Here is a 26,966-nt window from a genome sequence, read left to right on the forward strand (position 1 = left end):
TCTTACACTTTCTTCTTTCTAGTATTAGTGATTTTTTTTTTTTATGAATGTGTATTGTAGAGTCTGGCCAGGGCATGGGGTACATCCAGTGGATCCCTGTTAGTCCTCCACAGTGGAGCCATGTCAGTAGACACCCATGCCGTCCAGGAGAGGCATGAGGACCCCTGACGTAGAAGGAGGTTGTGATGTTTATTTATGTGATGTTTAGTGGGGTGGATATTGCTTGCGTAGGTTCTGGGGTGGTGGAGGGCGACCAGGTTTGTGAGGAGGTTTATTTCCCATGGCCATGGTTCTTGTCCAGTGGACCTTGGAGATTTACGTTCATGAGATGAGCAAATATGGGTCCAGGTTTTCCCTCCACTGTAACTGGGCTTCTTGGAGGGGTGTTTGTAGTCTGTCTGGATGTTTGGGGCTGACATCTGGGATGCCACTCTGAAGTCTTAGAGGCACCGCAAAGTTGGATTGACATGAGTCATGTCAAGAGGGGGAGTTGTTAGATGTGTTTAACTATTGTTTTATTTTGTTTTCTTTATTTGATTTGGTATTAAGTAGTTATTTTGATTAAGGATTGTATTCTTAGCTTAATATACTTTTAGTCTGTTATTTGTTGGAATGTGCATGTCGAACTGGACTTAACCAGTTTTAATACTCACAGCAAAGAGATTCAGGTTACATTATAAATCATATGTCCTGTTATTGCACCGGTCACGGGCAGGACCAATAAGGGAAAGATTTTGTGAAATAAGGTCCGCCTTTGTTACGCCCATGTTGTGTTTCATAAAAAACTGTTTGTGTCCATTTCTAGGGGTTCTGAACGGATGGATCTCCTGCGTGAGAGAAGTTCTTCAGAATCCAGGCCTGACTTCCACTGTGACTTTGAATAAATTTAGAAGTGCAAAATAGTTTGAGTTTGTACTTAGTGATGGACAGTATTACCGTAAGAGCCGGGGAAAAGTAACAGAGGTCATAATTTCCACCCATGTAAATGTAATTTTCCACAGCTCTAAGGGGTTGGAAAAGCTTGATGGACCTTAAAAGTGCTTGAAAAGGACTTGAATTTACTTTGAAAAGGTGCACAAACCCTGTGACCAGTAGGGTGACCCTGTAACTTGGTTTTCTGATGGAGCACATAAAGATGACTGATGGAACAAAGCAGGCAAAATTCTTCACTTATTTAGGGTGTGGGGTTGCATGTCAGGTAGAGGACCAGAGAAGACATCCATCATTACCTCAGCTTTTTGCATCCCATTCTAAATAATTTTCAAGATTCTTTTATTTGCCATTTGTGCATAAACCAAACAGTTCAGACACAGGAATCCTTGTGCAGGAGTCTCTTGGAGTCTCTTCATTTTTAAAGGAAAAGAGATGCAGAGGAAGGCTGTTAATTCACTGTACAAAAAGAAACAAAAGAAGAAATATTAATAAAGATAATTTTGCATCATTTACTTCATGAAAGGAATCATCAGCATTTTCATATTTTCTGCTACTTTTGGAAATTGATATTGACTCAAATCATATTTACTTTGAGGTATGTTTCACAAATCCAGTATGTTCAACTTGGGGAGAAAAAAAATTGTCATAGCTGTGATTTGTTCATGTGCATAGAATGGCACTATCAACGTTTATGGTTGGGCAGTAGATGCCTGCAACAGAACATTTTCAAATTCAGTAATTTCTTTACACTAGTTTTTGACAGTGGAAAGTGTGTGTGTGTGTGTGTGTGTGTGTGTTTTTCCAATAATAACAGGACTTAATGTGTATTCCAACACTGACCCCAGTGCTCCTGCTGCATTTTCCTCTCCATGTTGACAATTACGGTTGATTCGTGCCTCAAACCTCCTGGTGGCCGACCCTGCCTATCATAGCCCTCCCTCCGCAATGATGTGGTGGTCTGTTGCTTAACCTCTGACCTGCAGGAAGTGGCAAATCTGTTGTCATTATGATGTAGGGAATCATTTTTGATGTTCTGTTGCTTGACAAGCACTTTTTTTTCCAAACTGCTGGATCAGTGGAAAATTCGATCGTATACACAGTGTTGTTAGATGGTGTCATTGTGCTCAGCTTCCATGAATGTAGACAGTCTGTGTGCATATCTTGTCATTCCATATGAACTCAACTAAAGTCCAGAAATTGCCCGATTCAGAGTTGGCTGATTTTTCCATTTTCGCACATAAAATGTTCACCATTTTGGAGACCAATAATTCAGAAACTAGAAGAGACAGGCCTTTTCTGATGACAGAATCTGGAAGCCTGTGCCCAAAGTACCAAGGAAAGCAAATTTCAGTCAGAAATCTTTCCTTGTTTTAGAGATATTACATCCAAATGTGGCTACTCAGGAACGTATGCAATTCGCGAGTGTCAAAAACAGGCACAACACCTTTTTTTTTTTTTCTTTTTTTTTTTTTTAATGCCCATAGTTCAGAAACCCTTGAGATTTTCGACCTCAAACTTTGCATGTGTTTATTATATATGTAGAGGTACAAACACATTTTTTTTTTCAGCCAAATCTGAGCGTGCCACCATGGGATCTTTGGTTGAATTCATATGTAATGACCCAGACATATTATTAATTTTGTCTCCTGTTTCTCATTGGTCTGTAAAGTACCCAGTTTCATGTCTGTGTCTTGTTTCATAATTGTGTCTTGTTGTGTGTTCCTGAGTTTTGTTGCTGTTGGTGTTAATCACATTAATGGTGAGCCTCTTGATTAAAATATCAAATTCCACTGCAGGAATGTTTAATTCTAAATTCTGTGCTTTTGTCTTTAGACTGCGTACACACACAATTTTCACAACTTTGGTTTGGGACGAGTGCTTACCTGGAGCTGGGATTAGAGAGTGCCATGATGTTGCACTTTGAGGTGTGTGCTGCCAAAACAACCTTACCATGAAAAAGTAATTAATGCACTTGCCTTCACCAAATAAGTGTGCACATTGTCTGCTTCACTGTAAGCCCTATGTCTGCTCATCAACCCGTGCATGTCAGGGTTGTTCTGTTTAATGAGCCATGGGGTTGTCTGATTTTCTGCACAGACATTCAATATTTTTATGGTTATCACTATCAGCCATTTGTACAGCCAACGCGCAGATAATGGCCCGGTCACACGGCATACGATGATTCCTGAATGAAGGTTAAAAAAAAGTCACAAATCGTTGAGAAAAGGTAGACGAACAAGCTTTATCACTGAATAGCCTGCAAATCAAGAGCGCAAAAGGGACGAAAGAGGAACAAAATGAAACCGAAACTAACGATCTCAACGCTTTAAACGAAACACACCTGGAGCCACCGGTGAAGCAGTGTGTGTCTGCATCTCTGCGTCCCAAGACTCAGCGCTTGGACGGAGCTCAGCTACAAACAGAAGTGCGTGATCTGACCCATTGTGGAGATCTGTGCGCACGTTGGTGGATCCACCTGTTCTGGTTCCTCATCCAGAACAAAAGAGGGATCAGCTCCTTCATCATCAGAATACTCAGTCTGGTTCAGACTCTGACACTCTATGCGCTCCATCTTGCTCCAATTAAAATAAAAAACTGAAGTGCTTGCTCAACATTCATAAGGCGCCTCATTTTTTACAAAACAAAACAAAAAAAAAACCCACCACCATACTAACCACACACACGAAATACTCAGCCAAAATATAATACACACTCCAAACGTCAAATATTTCTCATACCAAAACTCTAATCACTGTCTGTACACCCGAAATGTGAGCGCTCTTTCTTTTTCTTTTTCTTTCCCAAAACCCTGCTGTTTCTGATCACCACAGGCACTGTGTACGTGGATCAGACACACACACTTCACCTCCTCTCCAGCTGATCACACTTGATTTTCTGTTTTCATGTCACACCTCTTGATCAAAGCTGTTCACATGCGATTGTCCACTGCTGCTGGAACTTATTCCACACTTGATGCTCAAAGCCTATGCTTCTGTTAACTGCCGCCTAGTTTGCACAAACAGAGGCATAGTTCACTCAGAGATCACAGCAGACACAAAATATTATGTTGTGTTGGCCCCCAGTGCCACGGAAACAAACAAGGCTGATCGCACTCCTGCAAAGTCCCCCTGCTGCTAACAAATACACATCCATCAATGATCATGTCGGCCGTCAGCAACTCCACAGAAACGAGGCTGATCACGTAGGGTAAACGATGCCAGCGAAAGTCCAAATTTTTTGTTTTGTTTGGGCTTCGTTGCCCTTCGCTAAGTGCCATGTGGCTGGGCACTTAGCACTTTTACAGACAGTTTCATTTTAAAATGTAGTACATTGGCTCACTCCCTGCAGGCGATCAGCATTTGTGAACTGAATTGATCTGTGCATGTGTGGTATATGTCAGGCAGGGATGGTGGAAAAGTGGTTAATGCACTTGGTTTCAGTGCAGAAGGTTCCTGGTTCAAACCCCATCCCTGCCCCATTTCTCCATATAATGTGGTGTTGTGGCATAAAGTCTGTGCCAGAATCAACATGCAGGTACACCTTGTATCTGCTCTGGTGACGCTGACTGTAAACAAAGAAGCAGCCGAAGGGTCTTACTTTATATTTTTCAAGCTCGGTAATAATTTATGCGAAGTTTCTATCATAACTTGGAATGGAGTGAGTCCAGAATGTTTTTAGAACCTTAGACCTCAACGGTTTTTAGAAAAAGAACTCAGGCCTTTTATTTCCTGTTAGTTATGTAATTGTTTTAATGTTAGTTTACTACCTTAATGTATTTATAAATTGTATAGGTTGTTGTTATCATATGCACACTATTATTACTGTCGCCGCCATTATTATTATTATTATTATCTGTTTTTATTTTATTCTTTCTTCGATTTTGTCATTTGATTTTTAAATGGACCTCAGTGGAAATGTGTTTTCACTTTCTTGTGTGATCCATGTATTTTTAACATGTTAAGAATTATATTATGTACTTACATTTAACTTACTAAATAAAAGTCACACCCTCACTCATGAATGTACGCTTTTAATATAAAGATGATTTCCTGCCCCTGCTGGAATGGCATGTGGGTCCAGAATGTAACTAGCAACATCCATTGTTCCTTGTTAGATAATATCTGTAGGTTCTCCAAAAATATTAGTCTTATCAACATTTTGTTTTGGCAGCATTTATCCTTGATCAAAAATACATTAGCATACCAAATGGCAAATGTCTGCTCTCCACAGTTTCTGTGATCGAAGTTACATGCATGCACACAGAGATTTTTGTCTTTTCTGCATCCTGCCGCAAGGAGGTGCGTTCATTTTTATACCCCCACAAACAGACAGTGGCGGAAGACATCAAATACACTACACTTGTCACTCAAGGTAACGGCAACATGACACTTAAGTAAATGGTCTAAAACAATTGATCTACAAAAACGCAATAAATCAATAACGCTAACACTGTGAAACTAACATTAACCACAATAACATTTAAAACCTTCAACTCCCATGGTGCATTGCAGCACAATGCCCATTGTTCACTGTTGTTAGATAATATAGCTAATTTCTCCAAAAATATTAGTCCCGTCAACTTTCCGTTTTTGCAATATTCATCCTTGACCCAAAATACATTAACATACCAAACAGCAAATGCTGGCTCTCTCCAGTTTCTCCATGATCAAAGCCTGTGTCTTGTCCCTTCTGTTTGCCATCCCCCCTTCCATATTGTTCTCCCACACCTGTGTCTTGTTCTCGTAATCACCTCCTGTCCTACATAAACCCTCAGAGTTCACCACCTCTCTGCCAGACCCTCGCATATTTCATCTGTGTCCCAACCTTTTTCACAGCCTTGTTTTGTCCTTCAATTGCCTGCCAGTGTTTGACCTTGCTTGTTTTTGACCTTACCATTGTCTTGCCTCTTAAGTCGGCCACGCCGTGTACCTGAACTCGGACTTGAACCACACCTGAACTCGAACTTGGACCACACCTCAGCACCACGTCTGCCTGTAAACTCTGCCTCGCTAACTGTTGCACTGTGTTCCGGCCCTTATTCCAGAATACTAGATGAAGCCTTTTTACTAACTCTAACATTTTTGTCTGCGAGTCTGCATTTGCATCCTACCAGCTTCTGTGCCACGCTACCTTGAATCATGACAATAATTAGTGTTATTTTGATATTTTTTTATTCTATTCCTTTTCATGACATCTGTGATTGGTCACATCATGGAAATTCTTTCATAGGCAGAGTCCTGCTGTTTCCTAGCACAATAAAATTCCTACAAAGGCATTGCTCAGTGAAATAGCTTACTTATTTATATTTTTTAAATTAAGCAAAATGCCTTAATATTTTGTCTGTGATGTATTAATTGCAGTTTATCCTATTTCTTATTTGAAATAGTTATGCAACACGATTGCGAATTCTCAACATTCGGCTAAACTGTTAAAATAAATGAAGTGGTGCATCTCGCAGTGCGTTTTGACTTCCACACTGGTGCAAACAGTCATTGTTAATGGTATAAGACCCCCGAGCTTGATGGTCTAGTGGTTAAGCAGTGGGCTTGACCAGAGAATCCTCGGTTCAAACCCTAGTCTAGACGGCCAATCACTAAGAAGCCTTGGTTAAGGTGCTTAATCCCCAGATTGCTCCCGGTGTGTAGTGAGCATGGCAGAACCCTGACATCACTGTGTGATTGTGTCTGTGTGAATGGGTGACTGAGCTTTTGAGGCAGATGGAAAGCACTATATAAATGCAGTCTTTTTACCATCTTTAGATTTGACATAAAAAGAATAGTCATTGGGACCACTATAATTTTATGTATTAGCCTTTAAATAGGGGAGTCATAATATGAAATTGCTTATATGCAGTGTTGCCACAGTTACTTTGAAAAAGTAATCCAATTACTGATTACTCCTTGAAAAAGTAACTTAGTTACTTTACTGATTACTCAATTGTAAAAGTAACTAAGTTAGATTACTAGTTACTTTTTTAGTTACTTTCCCCAGCTGCCAACAACAACCCTCTGCCACCTCAACATGACAATGATACCTGTTTTGCCAAAACTCACTTTATAGTCACCCTTTCTTGACTTCAATGAAAATAAATACTTGTTTTATAAAAAGTAAAATAAAGACCTCTTTCTTGACCTCATATTTAACTGTTGACAGCACTGTAACAGTAAAACTTGCAATTTCTAACCTACATTGTTTATAAATGTAACTATTAAATTCATTCTAACATTTAAATTCTCTCTAAACATTTTACTTGTCGAAATTATTATTTTAAGTAGTATTAGTAGTTGTAGAAAAAAAACTACTTCAAAACTGGACCTTTAATCTAGGGGTGTTGTGGGGGAGCACATCCCTGCCCCACGTCCCCATTCTATCTGGATTCGCCCCTGCTTTGGCGTTTGTGCACAAAGAATGGATAACATTTATTTATGCAGAAAACATGACCAGATTTACAGGTAAGAAAGTTTTATTGCGTTTTCACATCATGTGGTCCTCAGAAAGAAAGTTTAGGTGCATTTGAATGGAAAATAGTGTTAGTTGTTGACGCGTCGCGTAGGATCAGCTGTTTTTAGCAGCAGATACGGAGCGGCTCAGCTCAGAATTCTAAATAAAGGGGAAAAAAAGCATTAAAATGTCTTTGTAAAGCTCAGTGCAGGTGTGCTGTTTTCACCGCGCTTTAAGAGTTGAGGACGAGTCGTAGCTGCTGCAAAAAACCACAGATGAAAAGCTCACAGCTCGCTTAAAGTGGGCAATTCAGTTGAACCCCGACCTCCTGCCCACGGACCAAGTTTAATGCTGCTATCGACCCACAATGTAAAAATAATAGTAACGCACAGTGACTTGGAGAAGTAACTTTAATCTGATTACTGATTTGGAAAGATTAACGCGTTAGATTACTCGTTACTAAAAAAAAAGTGGTTAGATTAGTACTAAATAACGCGTTACCGGCATCACTGCTTATATGATCAAAATTGTCTAGAAAAAAATAATAAAAGTTCCACTGAAAGGAAAAATTTCAAAAGAACAGACAGCCTTGAACTACTTATGGTTGTGACACATACAGGTTATGATGGCGACCATGACGATGTCATAGATCACGTGGGGCCTTCCCCAGACTTGAGGAGAGATGCTGGGAAGCAGACGGTAACAACCAATCAGAGTAGAGATACACAGTGACATCTGCTGGCTGGTCTCTCTCTGGCTGCTATTCCAATGTGGTGGAAAATGTGTCAATCACTGTTTGTATGTCAATCTGTGTAAATCTAACGTGTTTTTAATATATTATGTAAAAGCTAGTGACAGACACTTCTAAATCCAAAAACACTGTTTATGTAACCAGATAACACCTCTGAAGTGATTTGCAAGATGTCTCACAGATGTCAGCTTGCCTACTACATGTGCGCGCATCACTCAAGGTCAAAGGTACCTTCCAGTCTTTTCAAAAGCTCATGCATGCACACGTGCGTCCGTCTACAGACGGCATTAAAAGGAAAATAAAATATTTGTTATTGAATTCCCCCAGATAAATGTTCGCTTTCTTAAAAGAGCTGTAATTTTGAAACAGTTAAAAAATAAACTTAAATTATAATCCTTAGATTTCAGTACAAACTAAATTTTCTCAGTTTAGTGAAATTTTGGTAGCCCTGTAGCTTTAAGACCAGCTATTAAAAACTGTTGTGATTGTTCAGCTTCAGTTTTCCAGAAGCAGAGCAGTTTTCAGCCTGCTAGAGTACGTTTGTGTTATACAGTAAGTAACACATTACCTGTCATAATGTACGAGGTCTCTTAGAAAACTATCCTACCTTTTTATTTTTTTAAAAAACTATATGGATTTGAATGACGTGGAATTACACCAATAATGCTTGAACCCTCGTGCGCATGTGTGAGTTTTTTCACGCATGTCGGTGACGTCATTTCCCTGTGGGTAGGCCTTGAGTGAGATGTGGTCCCGCCCTCTCGGCTGAATTCCTTTGTTTCACACGCTGCTCGAGACGGCGCGCGTTGCTTTATCAACATTTTTTCTGGACCTGTGAGGGATATCCGAGTGGACACTATTCGAGAAATTAAGATGGTTTTCGGTAAAAAGTTTAACGGCTGATGAGAGATTATGGGGTGTTTCTTTCGGTGTAAGGACTTTGCACGGAGCGGGACGTCCTGCAGCGCTTCCAGGCGCCGTCGTCGGCCTGTTTCGACCTGAAAACATCCTAATTTAAGGCTTAATTCACCCAGGACGTCGTGAGAGAACAGAGAAGATTCAGAAGAGGCCGGCAGGAGGACTTCATGCGGACATTCCACTGTTTAAGGACATTTTTTAATGAAAGACGTGCGCGCAAATTCGCAGAGCCGTTTCCGTGATGACTCGCCAAATCTGTCTGCGCCGCGACAGGAAAAACACCTCCGTGTTGAAAACCATTTGTAAAATTCAGGCGGCTTTTGATGGCTTTCAACAAGTGAGTAACTGAGAAATTGTTTAACAGCTTGGGCATGTTCCAACTTGCCCGTTAAGGTTTCCAACGGAGGTGTTTTCCTGTCGCGACCCCTCGCGGTCGGGTCCGGCCCGACATGCGACTCTGCCCGCACGTTCTTTCATTACAAAATGTCCGTTAACAATGGAATGTCCGAATAAACTCCTCATGCCGACTTCTTCTGAAAGTTCTCTGTTCTCTGACGACTTACTGGGTCAACAGAGCCTGAAATGTGGAAGTTTTCAACTTGAAACGGCGAGACGCTGCCGCCTCGAAGCGCAGATCGCCGTCATGCGCCGTGGGCCGTCCTTACGGCGACACTACCAGACCAAAATCTCTCATCAGCCGTTAAAATTTTTACTGAAAACCAGCTGAATTTATCGAATGGTGTCCATTCAGTTGTGCCTTACAGTTTTGAAAACATTTTGATCAAACAAAGCAGCAGTCTGAGCCATTCCTAAACAATGAAAAAATCGACGAGAGGGTGGGCCACTCCTCACTCAAAGACTGCCCACAGGCGAATGACGTAACCGACAGGCGTGAAAAAACTCTCGCATGCCCACGAGGGTTCACACATGATTCAAATCCATATGGTTTTTGAAAAAAATAAGGTTGGATACTTTTCTAATAGACCTCGTATTAAAAAAAAAAAACTGTTACCTTGGCTTTCTGTGTGGTAAAATGTGTCTGTATTTCACATTTACTACAAATGTTATTTTGTTGTGGTTCTAATTTCAAATCAGTTTTGGCAAAGACTAAGTATTGAGAGGTAGTAGAGATGCTAATCAGCCTGTTGTTTTCTTTGGACCAGCCAGAAATGATGCAAATGTGTGTTTGTGCAGGAGTAAAAACTAACCTTAAATTATGCCTTTTGCTTAGTTAAGATGTGGTTAGAACCCAAACAGGTGAAACGACTCCTGTGGGGTAAGAATAAGACAAATGACCGCATTGATGTTCAGGGTTCAGTTAGATAAAATACACTGACAAATGCTGCCTGTTTGAGTAGAGGTTCGGAAACTGTTTAAACTCATAGTGAGCTCCTTTGGTGGCAGTCAGGATGTTGAGCAAATGAAGAGCATGTCTCTTTGTAATGTCTCTCCTCCTGGCATCTTTCACATAGCCAGACCAGCAGAACATCCTGCTGGGATCGGATTATGTCTTTTAATTCTTGCTTCCGTTAACAGTCACCATGGCAACCCCATCCTTTGTGCCATGCAAAGTAGAGGAGAGGGAGTGGCTCAGAGCAGTACAGACACAAAGAGTGATGCAGCATGAGGAATTATAGATCAGGTGCTGTTAAAAGTGGTGGTGATTCATTTTGTGTGCCTGAATGCAGCTTGTGTTTACCTTCAGTTTTTGTCTGTCTGAGCTCTTTGTCTGGTCGTCCAGGTGCTTCTGTCTGACTGAATGGGTGATGCTAAAAATGGGTTTAACTTACTGCAGTTTCAGCTTCAGGTGGACTGTTATTCATTATACATTGCAGTATTCCTGAGAGCAGGAAATGGGCATTGGAATTTGCATGTGTCCATAGTGGAAGAAAAAGTAATGATCTGAAGGGTTTACCTCATAATTGTGTAGGTCTAGTATCGTTATCACTAAATACACATAAATAAAATGTTATACTACTATAATACTGTAATACTCAGATATACAACCCCTATTCCAATGAAGCTGGGACACTGTGTGAAATGTACATAAAAACAGAATACAATGATTTGCAAATCCTCTTTAACCTATATTCAATTGAATACACCACAAAGGCAAGATATTTAATGTTCAGACTGATGGACCTTTTTGTTTTTGTGCAAATATTTGCTCATTTTGAAATGGATGCCTGCAACACATTTCAAAAAAGCTGGGACAGGGGCAACAAAAGACTGGGAAAGTTGATGAATGCTCAAAGAACACCTATTTGGAACATTCCACAGGTGAACAGGTTAATTGGAAACAGGTAAGTGTCATAATTGGGTATAAAAGGAGCATCCCCAAAAGGCTCAGGTGTTCACAAGCAAAAATGGGGCGAGGATCACCACTTTGTGAACAACTGCATGAAAAAAATAGTCCAACAGTTTAAGAATGTTTCTCAACATTCAATTGCAAGGAATTTAGGGATTCCATAATCTACAGTACATAATATAATCAAAAGATTCAGAGAATCTGGAGAACTTTCTACACATAAGCGGCAAGGCCGAAAACCAACATTGAATGCCTGTGACCTTCAATCCCTCAGGCGGCACTGCATTAAAAACCGACATTGTGGGCCCAGGAACACTTCAGAAAACCATTGTTAGTTAACACAGTTCGTCACTACTTCGACAAGTGCAAGTTAAAACTCTACCATGCAAAGTGAAAGCCATACATCAATAACATCCAGAAACGCCGCCGCCTTCTCTGGGCCTGAGCTCATTTGAAATGGACAGACGCAAAGTGGAAAAGTGTGCTGTGGTCTGATGAGTCCACATTTCAAATTGTTTTGGGAAATCATGGACGTTGTGTCTCCGGACAAAAGAGGAAGAAGACAAGTTAAATATCTTGTCTTTGTGGTGTATTCAATTGAATATAAGTTGAAGAGGATTTGCAAATCATTGTACTCTGTTTTTATTTATATTTTACACAACGTCCCAACTTCATTGGAATTGGGGTTGTAAATTCACAGCTTGAGGGACATTGGTGTTTAGCATTCTCAGCTCTGGGGAAAAGAGCTGATTTGTAAGGACTCTTTGTGGACGGTCAGATCCAAAATTTGTACTCTACAAGATCTCCATTAACTCACAGATTCAATATAGTCTTTGCAGGACATGAACCATGTTTGTAGTGATACCTGTGTCAGCCTGTAGCCTGCGGGAACCTGCTGTTTTACCCAGATGTTAGGTCGGTGTGGGTGAGCTTGGTGAAGAAAATATTGCGGGTGCTGGCGGGGAAGGTCAAAAACTGAAGAAGCTGGATGCCTGCTAAGTACTTAATCATTTACAGGTATATTGCAGGATCTCTGTAAATGGCATACAACAGGCCAAGTTGTGATTAGTTCCATTTTCTCTTCCTCTCTCCCTCTCACACGTGTGTGCCAGAGAGTGACTCTATGCTCCTGCATTCACGTCATCTGTGCCAGAATTGCTGTCGTCTGCAGCGGCAAACAGTAGGTCAACAAGTGAGACACTGTCATTCTTCAGTGTTAACAACATGGACAGTAATTTATGTCTTTGAAAGATACAGAATTTTGCTAAAACAGAGTGTGCGCTCTGCACTGCTTGATGACCGCATTCAGTAACATCACCCACATCTCGCTTTTCTCTCTACACCTGATCATAATTTTGAAATATACTGGTATATTATGATACATTTTCAGTATGGCAGTGGTTTGTTTTGCCAGATTGGCTCTCGTGACTGGTGTGGTGGGTGTAGGTTTTTACATAAGTGTGATTTTTATGTCATGGTGATAACTGCAGTGGGGGGTTAACAAGAATTTAGTTATTTCCAGATTGTGGATGTGATGACCTATCACAAATATATTAAAAATTATATATAAGCATCTGTTCTGGTTACTGACATACCGCTATTACTTAGCGAATAGAATAGAACAGAATAGAATATAACATTTCTTCTTGCAGAACTGTTTCACAGTATTGCAAAGATGATAACTTGATAGAAAACCTAATGACAAACCCTTTAGGAAGAAGTAGGTTCATGTAAAGACCCTCAATTTTACCCCTAATCCTTGCCTATGATTTCTGTTTTTATACATTTTGCATCAGGGAGCCCTCCTAGGTGGCTGTTGCTCTTCAGATTTAGATTTGTGAAGATAAAAACATAGCATATTCTACAAGTCTCTAAAATCCTTTATATTTTGCAAAATTTGCACAAGAAAATTTTTTAAGGGCCAAGAAAATCCAGAAAGACCCCTTTGTGTTCACATAAAATTCTAAAACTTAAATCTACGTATGTATTGGTGGGTGTTCCAGAAAAAAAATTTACATAGCACCCTCAGTCTGATAGTTTTCCAGTTATGTAGCTGCCAAATTGGAAGCCCACAATAAAGTTTTTGTTGTTTTTTGTTCAGAGGTGGAAATGAAGCTGGATGGTGTAGCCTATAATTTTGAGATCTGTGATTCCATATCCACCTGGAGCCTGCCCTAGTTGTCATTGGGCGAGAGGCAAGATGCATCCTGGAAATCAGGGTATTTACTTACATGGCAAACGTTTCCGGGTTTTTTGTTTTCCGTGGCCTGCATCAGATTTTGTCTGTGGTCTGATTTAATGAGCTTTGTATTTGTAAAATCGTTTGGAAACATCTCTGATGAGATGCCATAATTCAGTTTATTTTATTTGTATCGCACCAAATCACAGCAAAGCTGCCTCAAGGCGCTACACATGAGCAAGGTCTAACCTTACTAACTCGCACCTTAAGCAAGCACACAGGCGACAGTGGTAAGGAAAAACTCCCTCTGGTCATAATGAGATATTACAGTAGATATTAAGTCTGACATTTTCACGTCCTGATCTGAGACTCAAGAATTAATGGAGCATGCCGCTGTTTCATCCACACACAGCAGCCAATGAGAGATCTCGTTACAGATTTTATCGTGAACTCTGTGTTGTGTAGAAACTACAAACCAATGGACATTGTTCTGCTGCAGGGAGACTAAAGTCAGCAATGATATCAGCACTGGATGGAAAAATCTTATAAGTGAATAAGGAATCTAATTTAAACCCAAGTCAATGTTTCTGAGAACTAAAAGTGATATTTGTGACTTAATGAACAGTTGGTACAGCTGTACTTGGATCTAATTTTATTATTCATGTTAAGATACTATCAGTTGTTATAAAAGTACAAATTGCTGAAGTCAGATGTTTAGATAAATGTAACAGTCCAATGCAAATACAGTGAGGAAAATAAGTATTTGAATACCCTGCGATTTTGCAAGTTCTCCCACTTAGAAATCATGGAGGGGTCTGAAATTTTCATCTTAAGTGTATGTCCACTGTGAGAGACATAATCTAAAAAAAAAAAAAAAAAAAAAAATCCGGAAATCACAATGTATGATTTTTTTTTTTTTTTTTTTATAATTTATTTGTATGTTACTGCTGCAAATAAGTATTTCAACACCTGTGAAAATCAGTGTTAATATTTGGTATAGTAGCCTTTGTTTGCAATTACAGAGGTCAAACGTTTCCTGTAGTGTTTCGCCAGGTTTGCACACACTGCAGCAGGAATTTTAGCCCATTCCTCCACACAGATCTTCTCTAGATCAGCCAAGTTACTGGGTTTTCGCTGAGAAACACGGAGTTTGAGCTCCCTCCATAGATTTTCTATTGGGTTTAGGTCTGGAGACTGGCTAGGCCACTCCAGAACCTTGATGTGCTTCTTATGGAGCCACTCCTTAGTTATCCTGGCTGTGTGCTTTGGGTCATTGTCATGTTGGAACACCCATCCACAACCCATCTTCAATGCTCTAACTGATGGAAGGAGGTTGTTCCCCGGTCATCCTCTCCTTAATACAGTGCACTCGTCCTGTCCCATGTGCAGAAAAACACCCCCAAAGCATGGTGCTTCCACCCCCATGCTTCACAGTAGGGACGGTGTTTTTGGGATGGCACTCAGCATTCTTCTTCTTCCTCCAAATACGGCGAGTGGAATCAAGACCAAAAAGTACTATTTTGGTCTCATCTGACCACATAACTTTCTCCCGTGACTCCTCTGGCTCATCCAAATGGTCACGGGCAAACTTAAAGGGTCCCTGCCACCTATGACGTTTTTACATATTCTTGAAGAATAAAAAAAGCTTTTTCCACATGTTATCTTTGTTTTTTACCATAAAATTACACTGAACAAGGATTTAGACGTTTCGTTACTCATCTGAGAATTTGAATTTACCGCCTCTGAGTTGACCTACTTTTTCGCTGTGATGGATGTCACGTCATTCGAGTAGATGTGTCGCAGCGCTGCTCTGTTTACCAACACGGCAGACACGGACAGCGAAGGCATAGTGCGCGATTATAGCGAAGATTTAAGTGACATATTGATTGTTATTGAAGAAGATGAGGAAGTTTCTGATGAAGCGATTAACGGTGTAAATAATGAGCGGCTCCAAACCGTGTATGTTCCAGCCGAACGTGACAGAAAGAGGATGTGAAGCGCAGCTGTCAGCAGACAACAGCTCTGAGGAGGACGATATAAGCTGCTGAATGGTTTATTCACTCATCACTTTCTTATAAGTGATCATTTATTCCTGGCACGGTGTGTTTGTGTATGAAAAAAAATTATTTGAGCAGCACAGCGTGCTTAAATCAGGAGTTTGTTCTAAAATCACTGAAAATAAAGTTTCTGTACATTCTGTATATTAATCATTCATAAGTCAGTTTCTTGTGATTGCTAATTCTTCACTTTTATTCAAAGCAAATGATTGAAATCTTTATCTGAAAAGCTGTAGACCCACATGTGGTGGGAAAAAAAGATTTCTAAATAAAAGAATTTTACTTCTATATCTGTTGTCAAATTTTATCAGGCATAATGTAGAAAAATGTTTATGCTAAATGGAGACTTACCTGTTAAAATACACATACAGAACATCTGTAATCATAAATTGTATCACATCTAATCTACTTTAAATGAACAGACGTCTGAACAAAAAAACAGGCTGTTCAGTTTACATGCATATGTATATTTGGAAAACAAAAAAATGTCAATGTTCTGTTTTTTTCAGGTGCTCATGTGAACACAGTCAGCCGATGCCATTTGTGATCGAGTCTCGCTGTTGCAGGGAAATTTTCTGCAGTCTTTGCGGAGATGCAACGTCGTGGCAAAAATCCTCAATGTGTCACACAGCTGGCTAGTTTCTCGATTATGTGTTTGGATGCAGATGTCCTCAGAGTGGCACACTATGCCTACATGATGCTCCACAGTACGAGTCAGCACATGAAATAGTTAGAAAGTTTCATTTACATGGTTTATAGGAAAAAGTAAAAAATATTCAAATACAAAAAGAATGAACTGTTGTTTTGAACATAAATCCATGCTAATTTTTGTTGCAGAAAGTATCGTCATATCGCATATCAGCAATTTGTGTGGTTGTGCCGGGGACACTTACGAAGGCACAGAAGGTTGCCACTACCAGCTTGTGTTGTATTCAAAATAAGGAGTACTTTTCCATCACCATCAGCCGACTACACTGGCTTCCACCTTCCTCTGGAGTGAGGGGTCGGGCTCATTGGTGGTACCTGGTCCACTTGGCAGCATCAGCCTCAGCTTTGTCCGTTCATGTTGGCTGCTCATTGGAGGAGGATCATTGGCGGGGATTTCTGGTCGGTTTGGTGTTTTGCAGATCTGAAGAACCTCTTTTGCTGTCGCTCATATAGACTGAATTAAATGTTTAACAAATTGTAAAACACTTCTCATTTGAATGAAACAATGTGAAACTTATGTGAAATTGTATTTTTATTCATTTTATCATGCTATATAAAAATATACAAATAATGTTTTGTTTTTTTTTTGTTTTGTTTTTTTTTTTTTCATTTTCCACATATCACATGTTGGATATGTGGCTAACTTTCTCACTGTGAATCCTCCTCTTTTCCACTAAGGAAAGTATATTCTTAACCTTGGTCTCTCTTGCTTTGTCTGCTTTTGTTGTCTCCCTGCATTTTCATTAAAATGAAGGGTTGCCACCAAAGTCCTAAAACAGAAGTTAAAACAAAATTAATAAAAAATATTGCTTATATACATAAAAAAAATGCTGTTTGAAAGTTAGGGTGTTATTGAGATAACATAGACAACTTACCTGCAAAGCTGACCCTGATATGAGAAGGAGACTCGATCGCGAGGGGCATCGGCTGACTGTGTTCACGAGCACCTGAAGAAAAGACATTTTTTTTTGTTTTCCAAATATACATATGCATGTAAACTGAACAGCCTGTTTTTTTGTTCAGATGTGTTCATTCAAAGTAGATTAGATGTGATACAATTTATGATTACAGATGTTCTGTATGTGTATTTTAGACAGGAAAGTCTCCATTTAGCATAAACATTTTTCTACAATATTATGCCTGATAAAAATTGACAACAGATATAGAAGTAAAATTTTCTTTTATTTAGAAATATTTTCCCCCATCCCATTTGGGTCTACAGCTTTTCAGATAAAGATTTGCAATCATTTGCTTTGAATAAAAAGTGAAGAATTAACAATCACAAGAAACTGACTTATAAATGATTAAATATATACAGAATGTACGGAAACTTTATTTTCAGTGATTTTAGAACAAATTCCTGAATTTAAGCACGTAGTGCTGCTCAAATAATTTTTTTTCATACACAAACACAATGTGCCAGGAATAAATGATCATTTATACAACCCCTGGCAAAAATTATGGAATCACCGGCCTCGGAGGATGTTCATTCAGTTGTTTAATTTTGTAGAAAAAAAGCAGATCACAGACATGACACAAAACTAAAGTCATTTCAAATGCCAACTTTCTGGCTTTAAGAAACACTATAAGAAATCAAGAAAAGAAATTGTGGCAGTCAGTAACGGTTACTTTTTTAGATCAAGCAGAGGGGAAAAAATATGGACTCACTCAATTCTGAGGAATAAATTATGGAATCACCCTGTAAATTTTTATCCCCAAAACTAACACCTACATCAAATCAGATCTGCTCATTAGTCTGCACCTAAAAAGGAGTGATCACACCTTGGAGAGCTGTTGCACCAAGTGGACTGACATGAATCATGGCTCCAACACGAGAGATGTCAATTGAAACAAAGAAGAGGATTAAAACTCTTAAGAGGGTAAATCATCACGCAATGTTGCAAAAGATGTTGGTTGTTCACAGTCAGCTGTGTCTAAACTCTGGACCAAATACAAACAACATGGGAAGGTTGTTAAAGGCAAACATACTAGTAGACCAAGGAAAGTGGGATTTACATACAGAAAAGCTAAATGAAAGCCATCATTAACACCTAAACAGAAAAAAAGAAGGTTACAATGGGCTAAGGAAAAGCAATCATGGACTGTGGATGACTGGATGAAAGTCATATTCAGTGATGAATCTCGAATCTGCATTGGGCAAGGTGATGATGTTGGAACTTTTGTTTGGTGCCGTTCCAATGAGATTTATAAAGATGACTGCCTGAAGAGAACATGTAAATTTCCACAGTCATTGATGATATGGGGCTGCATGTCAGGTAAAGGCACTGGGGAGATGGCTGTCATTACATCATCAATAAATGCACAAGTTTACGTTGATATTTTGGACACTTTTCTTATCCCATCAATTGAAAGGATGTTTGGGGATGAAGAAATCATTTTTCAAGATGATAGTGCATCTTGCCATAGAGCAAAAACTGTGAAAATATTCCTTGCAAAAAGACACATAGGGTCAATGTCATGGCCTGGAAATAGTCAGGATCTTAATCCAATTGAAAATCTTTGGTGGAAATTGAAGAAAATGGTCCATGACAAGGCTCCAACCTGCAAAGCTGATCTGGCAACAGCAATCAGAGAAAGTTGGAGCCAGATTGATGAAGAGTACTGTTTGTCACTCATTAAGTCCATGCCTCAGAGACTGCAAGCTGTTATATATATCCATAATTTTTTCCTCAGAATTGAGTGATTCCATATTTTTTTCCCTCTGCTTGGTCTAAAAAAGTAAACGTTACTGACTGCCACAATTTTTTTTTTCCTGATTTCTTATAGTGTTTCTTAAAGCCAGAAAGTTGCCATTTGAAATGACTTTAGTTTTGTGTCATGTCTGTGATCTGCTTTTTTTTTTTTTACAAAATTGAACAACTGAATGAACATCCTCCAAGGCCGGTGATTCTATAATTTTTGCAAGGGGTTGTAAGAAAGTGATGATTGAACAAACCATTCAGCAGCTTATATCGTCCTCCTCAGAGCTGTTGTTGTCTGCTGACAGCTGCGCTTCATCCTCGTCTTCTGTCGCGTTCGGCTGGAACATACACCGTTTGGAGCTGCTCATTATTTACACCGTTAATCTCTTCATCAGAAACTTCCTCATCTTCTTCAAAAACAATCTGTCACTTAAATCTTCGCTATAATCGCGCACTATGCCTTCCCTGTCCGTGTCTGCCGTGTTGGTAAACAGAGCGGCGCTGCGACACATCTACTCGAATGACGTCACATCCGTCGCAGCGAAAAAGTAGGTCAACTCAGAGGCGGAAAATTCAAATTCTCAGATGAGTAACGAAACATCTAAATCCTTGTTCAGTGTAATTTTATGGTAAAAAAAAGACAACATGTGGAAAAAGCTTTTTTTTATTCTTCAAGAATATGTAAAAACGTCATAGCGTGGCAGGGACACTTTAACCCCTTAACGTCTGAATTTATATAGCTGTATATAAAAAAAATGTTTTGTGTGTTTTTGCCTTTAAGTAGATGGTAAGTAATGTTGAGATTATTAATTTCACTTTTGCACAAAAAATAAATAGTAATTTTGGTATTTTGGTAATAATTTATGTTATGTTTTAATAATACTGGTATGTTGCAAATATGCGACAACAGGCATACTGGTCAATTTGGTATGTTGCATATTTTAGTCAAATATTGTAGCATATATGCGACAGTAGGCGTTAAGGGGTTAAGACGGGCCTGGACGTGTGCTGATTTAAGTAGGGGAACTTTCCGTGCCATGCATGATTTTAACCCATGACGTCTTAGTGTATTACCCACAGTAACCTTGGAAACAGTGGTGCCAGCTCTCTTCAGGTCATTGAACAGTTCCTCCCATGCAGTTCTGGGCTGATAGGATCATTGATACGCCACGAGGTGGGATCTTGCATGGAGCCCCAGTCCGAGGGAGATTGACAGTCATGTTTAGCTTCTTCCATTTTCTAATAATTGCTCCAACAGCTGATCTTTTTTCACCAAGCTGCTTGGCAGTTAAAGTTGTTCCGATTTTGGTTAAAGGTGATATATATATCAGCTGAGCTAATGATGCTCTAAAAAGGAATAGTTTTTGCCATCTGTTATGCTGGGTTATCACATTATGGAATAACATGTCACAGGACCTTCTTGCTATGAGGCACTAGTCCTAACTGCGAAGTCACCATGCCACCAGTTTGTTACTTTTTAGACCAAGCTTTTGGCACAGTCAAAACTAGTCCATTTATTACCCCTGTTAATGAATGGACTCACGTTAGAACATTTCAAAAATACGAGGGCTGTCCGTAAAGTATAGGTCCTTTTTATTTTTTTCAAAAACTATATGGATTCCATTCATATGTTTTTACGTCAGACATGCTTGAACCCTCGTGCGTATGCATGAGTTTTTCCACGCCTGTCGGTGACGTCATTCGCCTGTGAGCACTCCTTGTGGGAGGAGTCGTCCAGCCCCTCGTCGGAATTCCTTTGTCTGAGAAGTTGCTGAGAGACTGGCGCTTTGTTTGATCAAAATTTTTTCTAAACCTGTGAGACACATCGAAGTGGACATGGTTCGAAAAATTAAGCTGGTTTTCAGTGAAAATTTTAACAACTGAGAGATTTTGAGGTGATTCTGTCGCTTTAAGGACTTTTCATGGTGCGAGACGTCGCGCAGCGCTCTCAGGCAGCGTCATCAGCCTGTTTCAAGCTTAAAACCTCCACATTTCAGGCTCTATTGATCCAGGACGTCATGAGAGAACAGAGAAGCTTCAGAAGAAGTCGGTTTCAGCATTTTATCCAGATATTCCACTGTTAAAGGAGATTTTTTTAATGAAAGACGTGCGGGCGGATTGCAGCGTTGGCTCGCAGCCGCCGCGACGCTCCGCCACAGGAAAAACACCTCTGTTGGAAGCCTTGAGGACAAGTTGGAACATCTCCAGCTGATAAACAATTTCTCATATACTCACTCCACTGAAAGCCATCAAAAGCCGCCTGGATTTTACAAATGGTTATCAACACGGAGGTGTTTTTCCTGTGCCGCCGCGCCGCGTCGGCTGCGTCCCGACGCGCGGACCCGTCCGCACGTCTTTCATTAAAAAAATCTCCTTTAACAGTGGAATATCCGGATAAAATGCTGAAACCGACTTCTTCTGAAACTTCTCTGTTCTCTCACGACGTCCTGGATCAATAGAGCCTGAAATGTGGAGGTTTTAAGCTTGAAACAGGCTGATGACGCTGCCTGAGAGCGCAGCGCGACGTCTCGCACCGTGAAAAGTCCTTAAAGCGACAGAATCACCTCAAAATCTCTCATCAGCTGTTAAAATTTTCACTGAAAACCAGCTTAATTTTTCGAACCATGTCCACTTCGATGTGTCTCACAGGTTTAGAAAAAATTTTGATCAAACAAAGCACCAGTCTCTCAGCAACTTCTCAGACAAAGGAATTCCGACGAGGGGCTGGACGACTCCTCCCACAAGGAGTGCTCACAGGTGAATGACGTCACCGACAGGCATGGAAAAACTCACGCATGCGCACGAGGGTGCAAGCATGTCTGACGTAAAAACATATGAATGAAATCCATATAGTTTTTGAAAAAAATAAAAAGGACCTTTACTTTACGGACAGACCTCGTAGAATCTCCAGACAGGACTGTCCCGTCCCTTCACTTCCTTTGTCCAGCTGTGTATTCCTGTTGTCCTGGCTGTGATGTCGGGGCAGAGATCACTGTCATGTAGCTGGACACAATGGCTGCACTGTACTCTGTACACAGCATTGTTCTGTGCTGAACTTAAGACACAAAGAACCCATTATTCACAGCACACAGACACAGCCATAGACCCACTGTCAGGTGTTTTTCTTCCAAGCTGCTTGATGCCAATCAGGAGACTAGATTTAAGATGTTACTGCCATATTAAACACTAAATACATAATGGAATGGAAAAATACTGGCGTTCTTATCTAATGTCTCTGCGTTAAATATGCCACTTTCTTTGTATGTCAAAATAATGTGAAGCCTAAGACAAATTTGTGGAGAATGATTATTATTGTTGTTGTTTCTCCTTTTTATTATTATTTAACTCAACCTATATCTGACAGCATATATGTTCATTCAGTCAGATTTGGAGTGACAGGTTAACCCCTCCCATCATGTAAAAGTAAGATAAGAGATAAGATAATCCTTTTAATAGTTCCACGAAGGGGATATTTATGATGTTACAGCAGCACAGGGACAGTCACAGAACAACAGTGCAAGTATGCATTATTATACTTGCAAAAGTGAAAGTATTGCTTTGTTGGGTCATAGCTATTAGAGCAAAACCTTTAATGTTTTCTCTCTCAGGGTTGTGCAAAGACTGATTGTGGCCTTAGTGTCTGAATTTTTACATTTGGTGTTACTCATTTTTGGAGGCAGGTCCTAAAGTATGGGGTGGTAAACCTCTCATGTTGAGTCTCACCTCCCCTTTAAAAAAAATGAGTGTGATGTCTCATAATTCTGTGGAGACTTTATGTTGATAAGGTCTTGACCACTTTTGAACATCCATCCATGAACTGCTCATTCCATTTAAGGGTCATTGTGGTGGGGAACCTAATCCAGCAGGGTACTGTACATCCCAGACAGGCCATCAGTGTATCGCAGCTAGTGTTGGGACACACACACACACACACACTCAATCATATCTACTATACTTATAAACAATTGTCCATTAATATTTGGATATTAAAGTGCAGACCTGTTTACTTTATATGCAGAAATATGTCACTTTTGGGTTGTAGCCAGCCCATTTTAAAGATTCAAAAGTAATTGGACTGTCATGGAGTAAAATATGATTTTATCACTGGTTTTTTGTTGGTGGTTGTTAAATTCTGGTCCTCGGGTCCACAAATTAAAAGTGCTGTAATTCATATTCCATACACTTTATTTGGACTTGCATGTTCTGAAGCTGAATGTCTGCACTTTAAACTGTTTATTTGCTTTGACCACAGCATGCTGTAATACATGGGTCATATAATAATATCTTGGCCCATGACCCATATGTTGAAATAACTCTACATTCTGTGCAAACATGATGTGAAATTTTATGCCACAGAAGCAGAAGGTCCTTCAAAGTCTGTTTCATGTTGTCATACTAGTTAATCCCTCCACAGAGTTTGGTGGACATTCAGGTCTTCATCACTTTCTCTCACCATTTGAGCTTTGACAGGTAGCCAGCGTAAGTTGGTACATATTAACCCAACTGGCAGGTTTTCTAGGACAGAGTATTAGGTCAGCAATCATGTACTGACCCTGAGACTGTTGTACAAAAACTATATGTGTACCACCTAAAATATATGAAATTATATTTTAAATAACAGGTTGCAACTATTAAAATTTCTCTAAAGTCCTCAGACTTTTCACATTTTTGTTCATATATCAGTGACATGTAGAAGTGTTCAACAGTATTGAAATTAAAGCTTTCTGTGTTTGCCAAAACCTATTGATGTATGGTGCAGTAGGTGTTGCGTTACAATTTGTACAGTTGTGTGTCTTTGTAATTATACTAAAGGTTTTCTACAAGAAAAGAATGCAGTAGAGGGCGTGATTTGCTCTCCAGCCAGTCTTTTGATCTTTAATTTTGTAACCACTGCCAGGGATGTTTTGATGCTTAGTTAATTCATTAACTGTAGTACTTGGGTTAAATTAGCATATTTGTAGAAAATTAAAAAAGAAGGGTTAAGATTGGCCATAAAATATTGGAGATAGGTTTTTGTTTTGTTGCTTTCTTCCATTAAATTTGTGGGAAACGTGAGAACCAGGAGTTAAGTTTTTGTTATGCTTTATTTTGTGTGACTGAAATGTAAAATAGAGAATGTTAGTAGTTAGCAGAGGTATGCAGTCTTCATTGTTTATTTATTTATTTAGCTCAGAGTTTTATAAGACCAGAGCAATATAATACATTTTCCTGGATGATTCCCAGTCACGGTACCCATCTGTGATCCCAAAACCCACACTTCAGATCATGTCCTAATTTTTAAGTTACGGATCAAATCATTTTCAGATATTTTAATAGGACTTATTGAGCAATGAAAACCAGGAACATTTGCCTGTGGTCCTGCTTAAAAACAAAGTGTTAAATGTTTTACGTAATATTTTCTAAAAAAAAAATTCTTAATGGTTATATTGAATTGCAATATGAACAGTATCAGTGAGAACAGCATTTATAAAAAGCATGAAAAGTTAAAAGTAATGATTGTAGGTGATGATGATGAAATGTTTAAGTATTTTTGGTGTCGCTCGTTGTCAACTTGATCATCAAAATGAGCAGCTGGATGAAATGGTAAACCACTGGTGTAACTCTGAGTGTATTTCCTCATAATTATTTTCCTTGCAGTTTGTGTATCATGATGGCTCCTTAATCGATTTTATGGATGATTTTTTTTTTTTTTTACTATTGCTCTCTGCGTGTGAAACAAAGCAAGCAAAAAATATATATAAAAATAATTAAATATATATCAAATAATAATGCATTGCCACTTTTTAATTTGCTTGTAAATCAAAAGCTATTACGCCTTTTTTCTTTTGACAACAGGATTCGTCCTCAGCTTGCCAGGGAGAAGATTGAGGGGTGTCACATCTGTACATATGTGATGCCTGGGGAGCCTCAGGTCATCCTGGGAAAAGACAAGGCCTTCACCTATGACCATATGTTTGACATGGACTCCCAGCAGGATGCAATCTACACTACCTGCACCGAGAAGCTCATTGAGGGCTGTTTCGAGGGCTATAACGCCACCATCTTTGCATATGGACAAGTAAGTTTTTTGCACTGAAGTTGGGCATATTTTGTGCTTATTGTCATGGTTCTGTAGCTGACTTTTAAATGCGGCTTGACAAGGGAACAGAGTTGCCATTTTTATAGATGTACAACCCCAATTCCAATGAAATTGGGACATTGTGTAAAATGTAAATAAAAACAGAATACAATGATTTGCAAATCCTCTTCAGCTTATATTCAGTTGAATACACCACAAAGACAAGATGTTTAATGTTCAAACTGATAAACTTTATTGTTTTTGTGCAAATATTTTCTCTTTTTGAAATTGATGCCTGCAACACGTTTGGCATTATCATCAATGATAATGCCAAGAAATTTTGTTTCAGTTAGTTTCAATTTTATGGAAGCGTATTGCATTCACTGGATAAAAATTTTTTGACCACTGATCTCGTAATTACGAGATCTTGATCTCGTAATGATGAGAAAATATCTCATCATTACGAGATCTTTTCTCGTAATTACGACATCAGGATCTCGTAATTATGAGAAAAGATTAGGTGTCTAAATAGTTTTATGTATATACTTCCGTACTTCCAGTCCCTCAGCACAGACGTGAGCTGAGCTCAGCCGATGATAACGCACTATAATCAAACACAAAGTGTGGATTTTCCCCCTGAAGTGCTCCCGGATGAATGTCCAGGGAGGAGCACGGGGCGACTTCCAGCTTTCACTCACACAAACCCACCGACCACTGAGGGACACAGCGGGGCTCACTCCCACCCGGGCACATGCCAGTCTGTGTGCCCGAGCTGTGCCTCGCCTCGCTGGAGGAGTTTCATTCATCCAGCAACAGTTTAGTGGGAAATCCACACTTTGTGCGCGCCGTGGTGTGGATCACAATGCAGTGTCGGAGGTTACAAATTGGCCTATTTTCGACTATGACTCGGGCATTCTCATGCTTGGACTGGAAGTACGGAAGCGATTCTCTCTCTCTCACACACACACACACACAAAATAAATAAATAAAAACAATAGCTTGATCTCATAATTACGGCGACGTGGAGCATAATTTCTTGTTATAACGTGATAATTTGTCGTTATAACGTGAAAATACCGCATCATGAAATAACATGAAGATTTCATATGACGAAATAACGTGATAAGTATCACGTTATAACGTGATAAATATCACGTTATAACATGAAACTTTCACGTAATTGCATGATACTGAGCCAAATATATATTAGGGCTTGGCAGCTCAGATCGAGCTTCCGTATGTAAGAAAGAGAGCGACGTCCAGCACATCAGACTGGGCTTTCCGCCGGAACAATCCCAACGACTTGAGATGCCTGCAGTGTTGACATACTAATATTAATATCATCCTCATTTTGAAGAAATATCAGTATTTCCCAGTGTCTCAGACCGAGAAGGTGGTAACAGCAGGTTAATTGCGACAGCGCCATCATGCCCGCTGATCATTGAGGAAGCGCGCATACGGGGAAGCTGGAGACACCTGATCTCGTAATTACGAGATAAGATCTCGTAATTACGAGATCAGTGGTCTTGTTTTTTTTTTATCCAGTGAATGCAATACGCTTCCGTACAGTTTCAGCATCATGTAATAATACATTTCTACTTAAATTCCTGGGCTATTTCCAAATATAATATACTTTGTTTTACCAAGATGAAGTGATAATTTATTTAAATCAAACTATTGTTTAAATTTCTACAATTCCTTCTCCACCATGTCTAAAGGCTGTCCCAAATTATCCCCACTGCAGAACAGTCGTATTATCAGCAAATAAAATATTATTCAGGGACTTAGAAACCAAACATATATCGGTAATATATAAAAGAAACAGCAATGGACCAAGGACTGAACCTTGAGGCACCCCCACATGTAACATTCAAAAATTCTGAATTTATCCCACCAATATGGACACACTGT

The 26,966-nt window shown here is 39.5% G+C and overlaps 1 protein-coding gene across 1 annotated transcript in view; it reads left to right on the forward strand.

Moving 5' to 3' along the window:
• Positions 1-26,966, forward strand: part of LOC117515332 (kinesin-like protein KIF21A) — a 249,863-nt gene that overhangs the window by 86,268 nt on the left and 136,629 nt on the right. The window contains 1 exon segment of the mRNA XM_034175837.1: positions 24,833-25,055. Within this exon segment, the coding sequence (XP_034031728.1) occupies positions 24,833-25,055 (223 nt within the window).

The sequence above is a fragment of the Thalassophryne amazonica genome, chromosome 8, assembly GCF_902500255.1.
Source record: "Thalassophryne amazonica chromosome 8, fThaAma1.1, whole genome shotgun sequence".
Lineage (NCBI taxonomy): Eukaryota > Metazoa > Chordata > Actinopteri > Batrachoidiformes > Batrachoididae > Thalassophryne > Thalassophryne amazonica.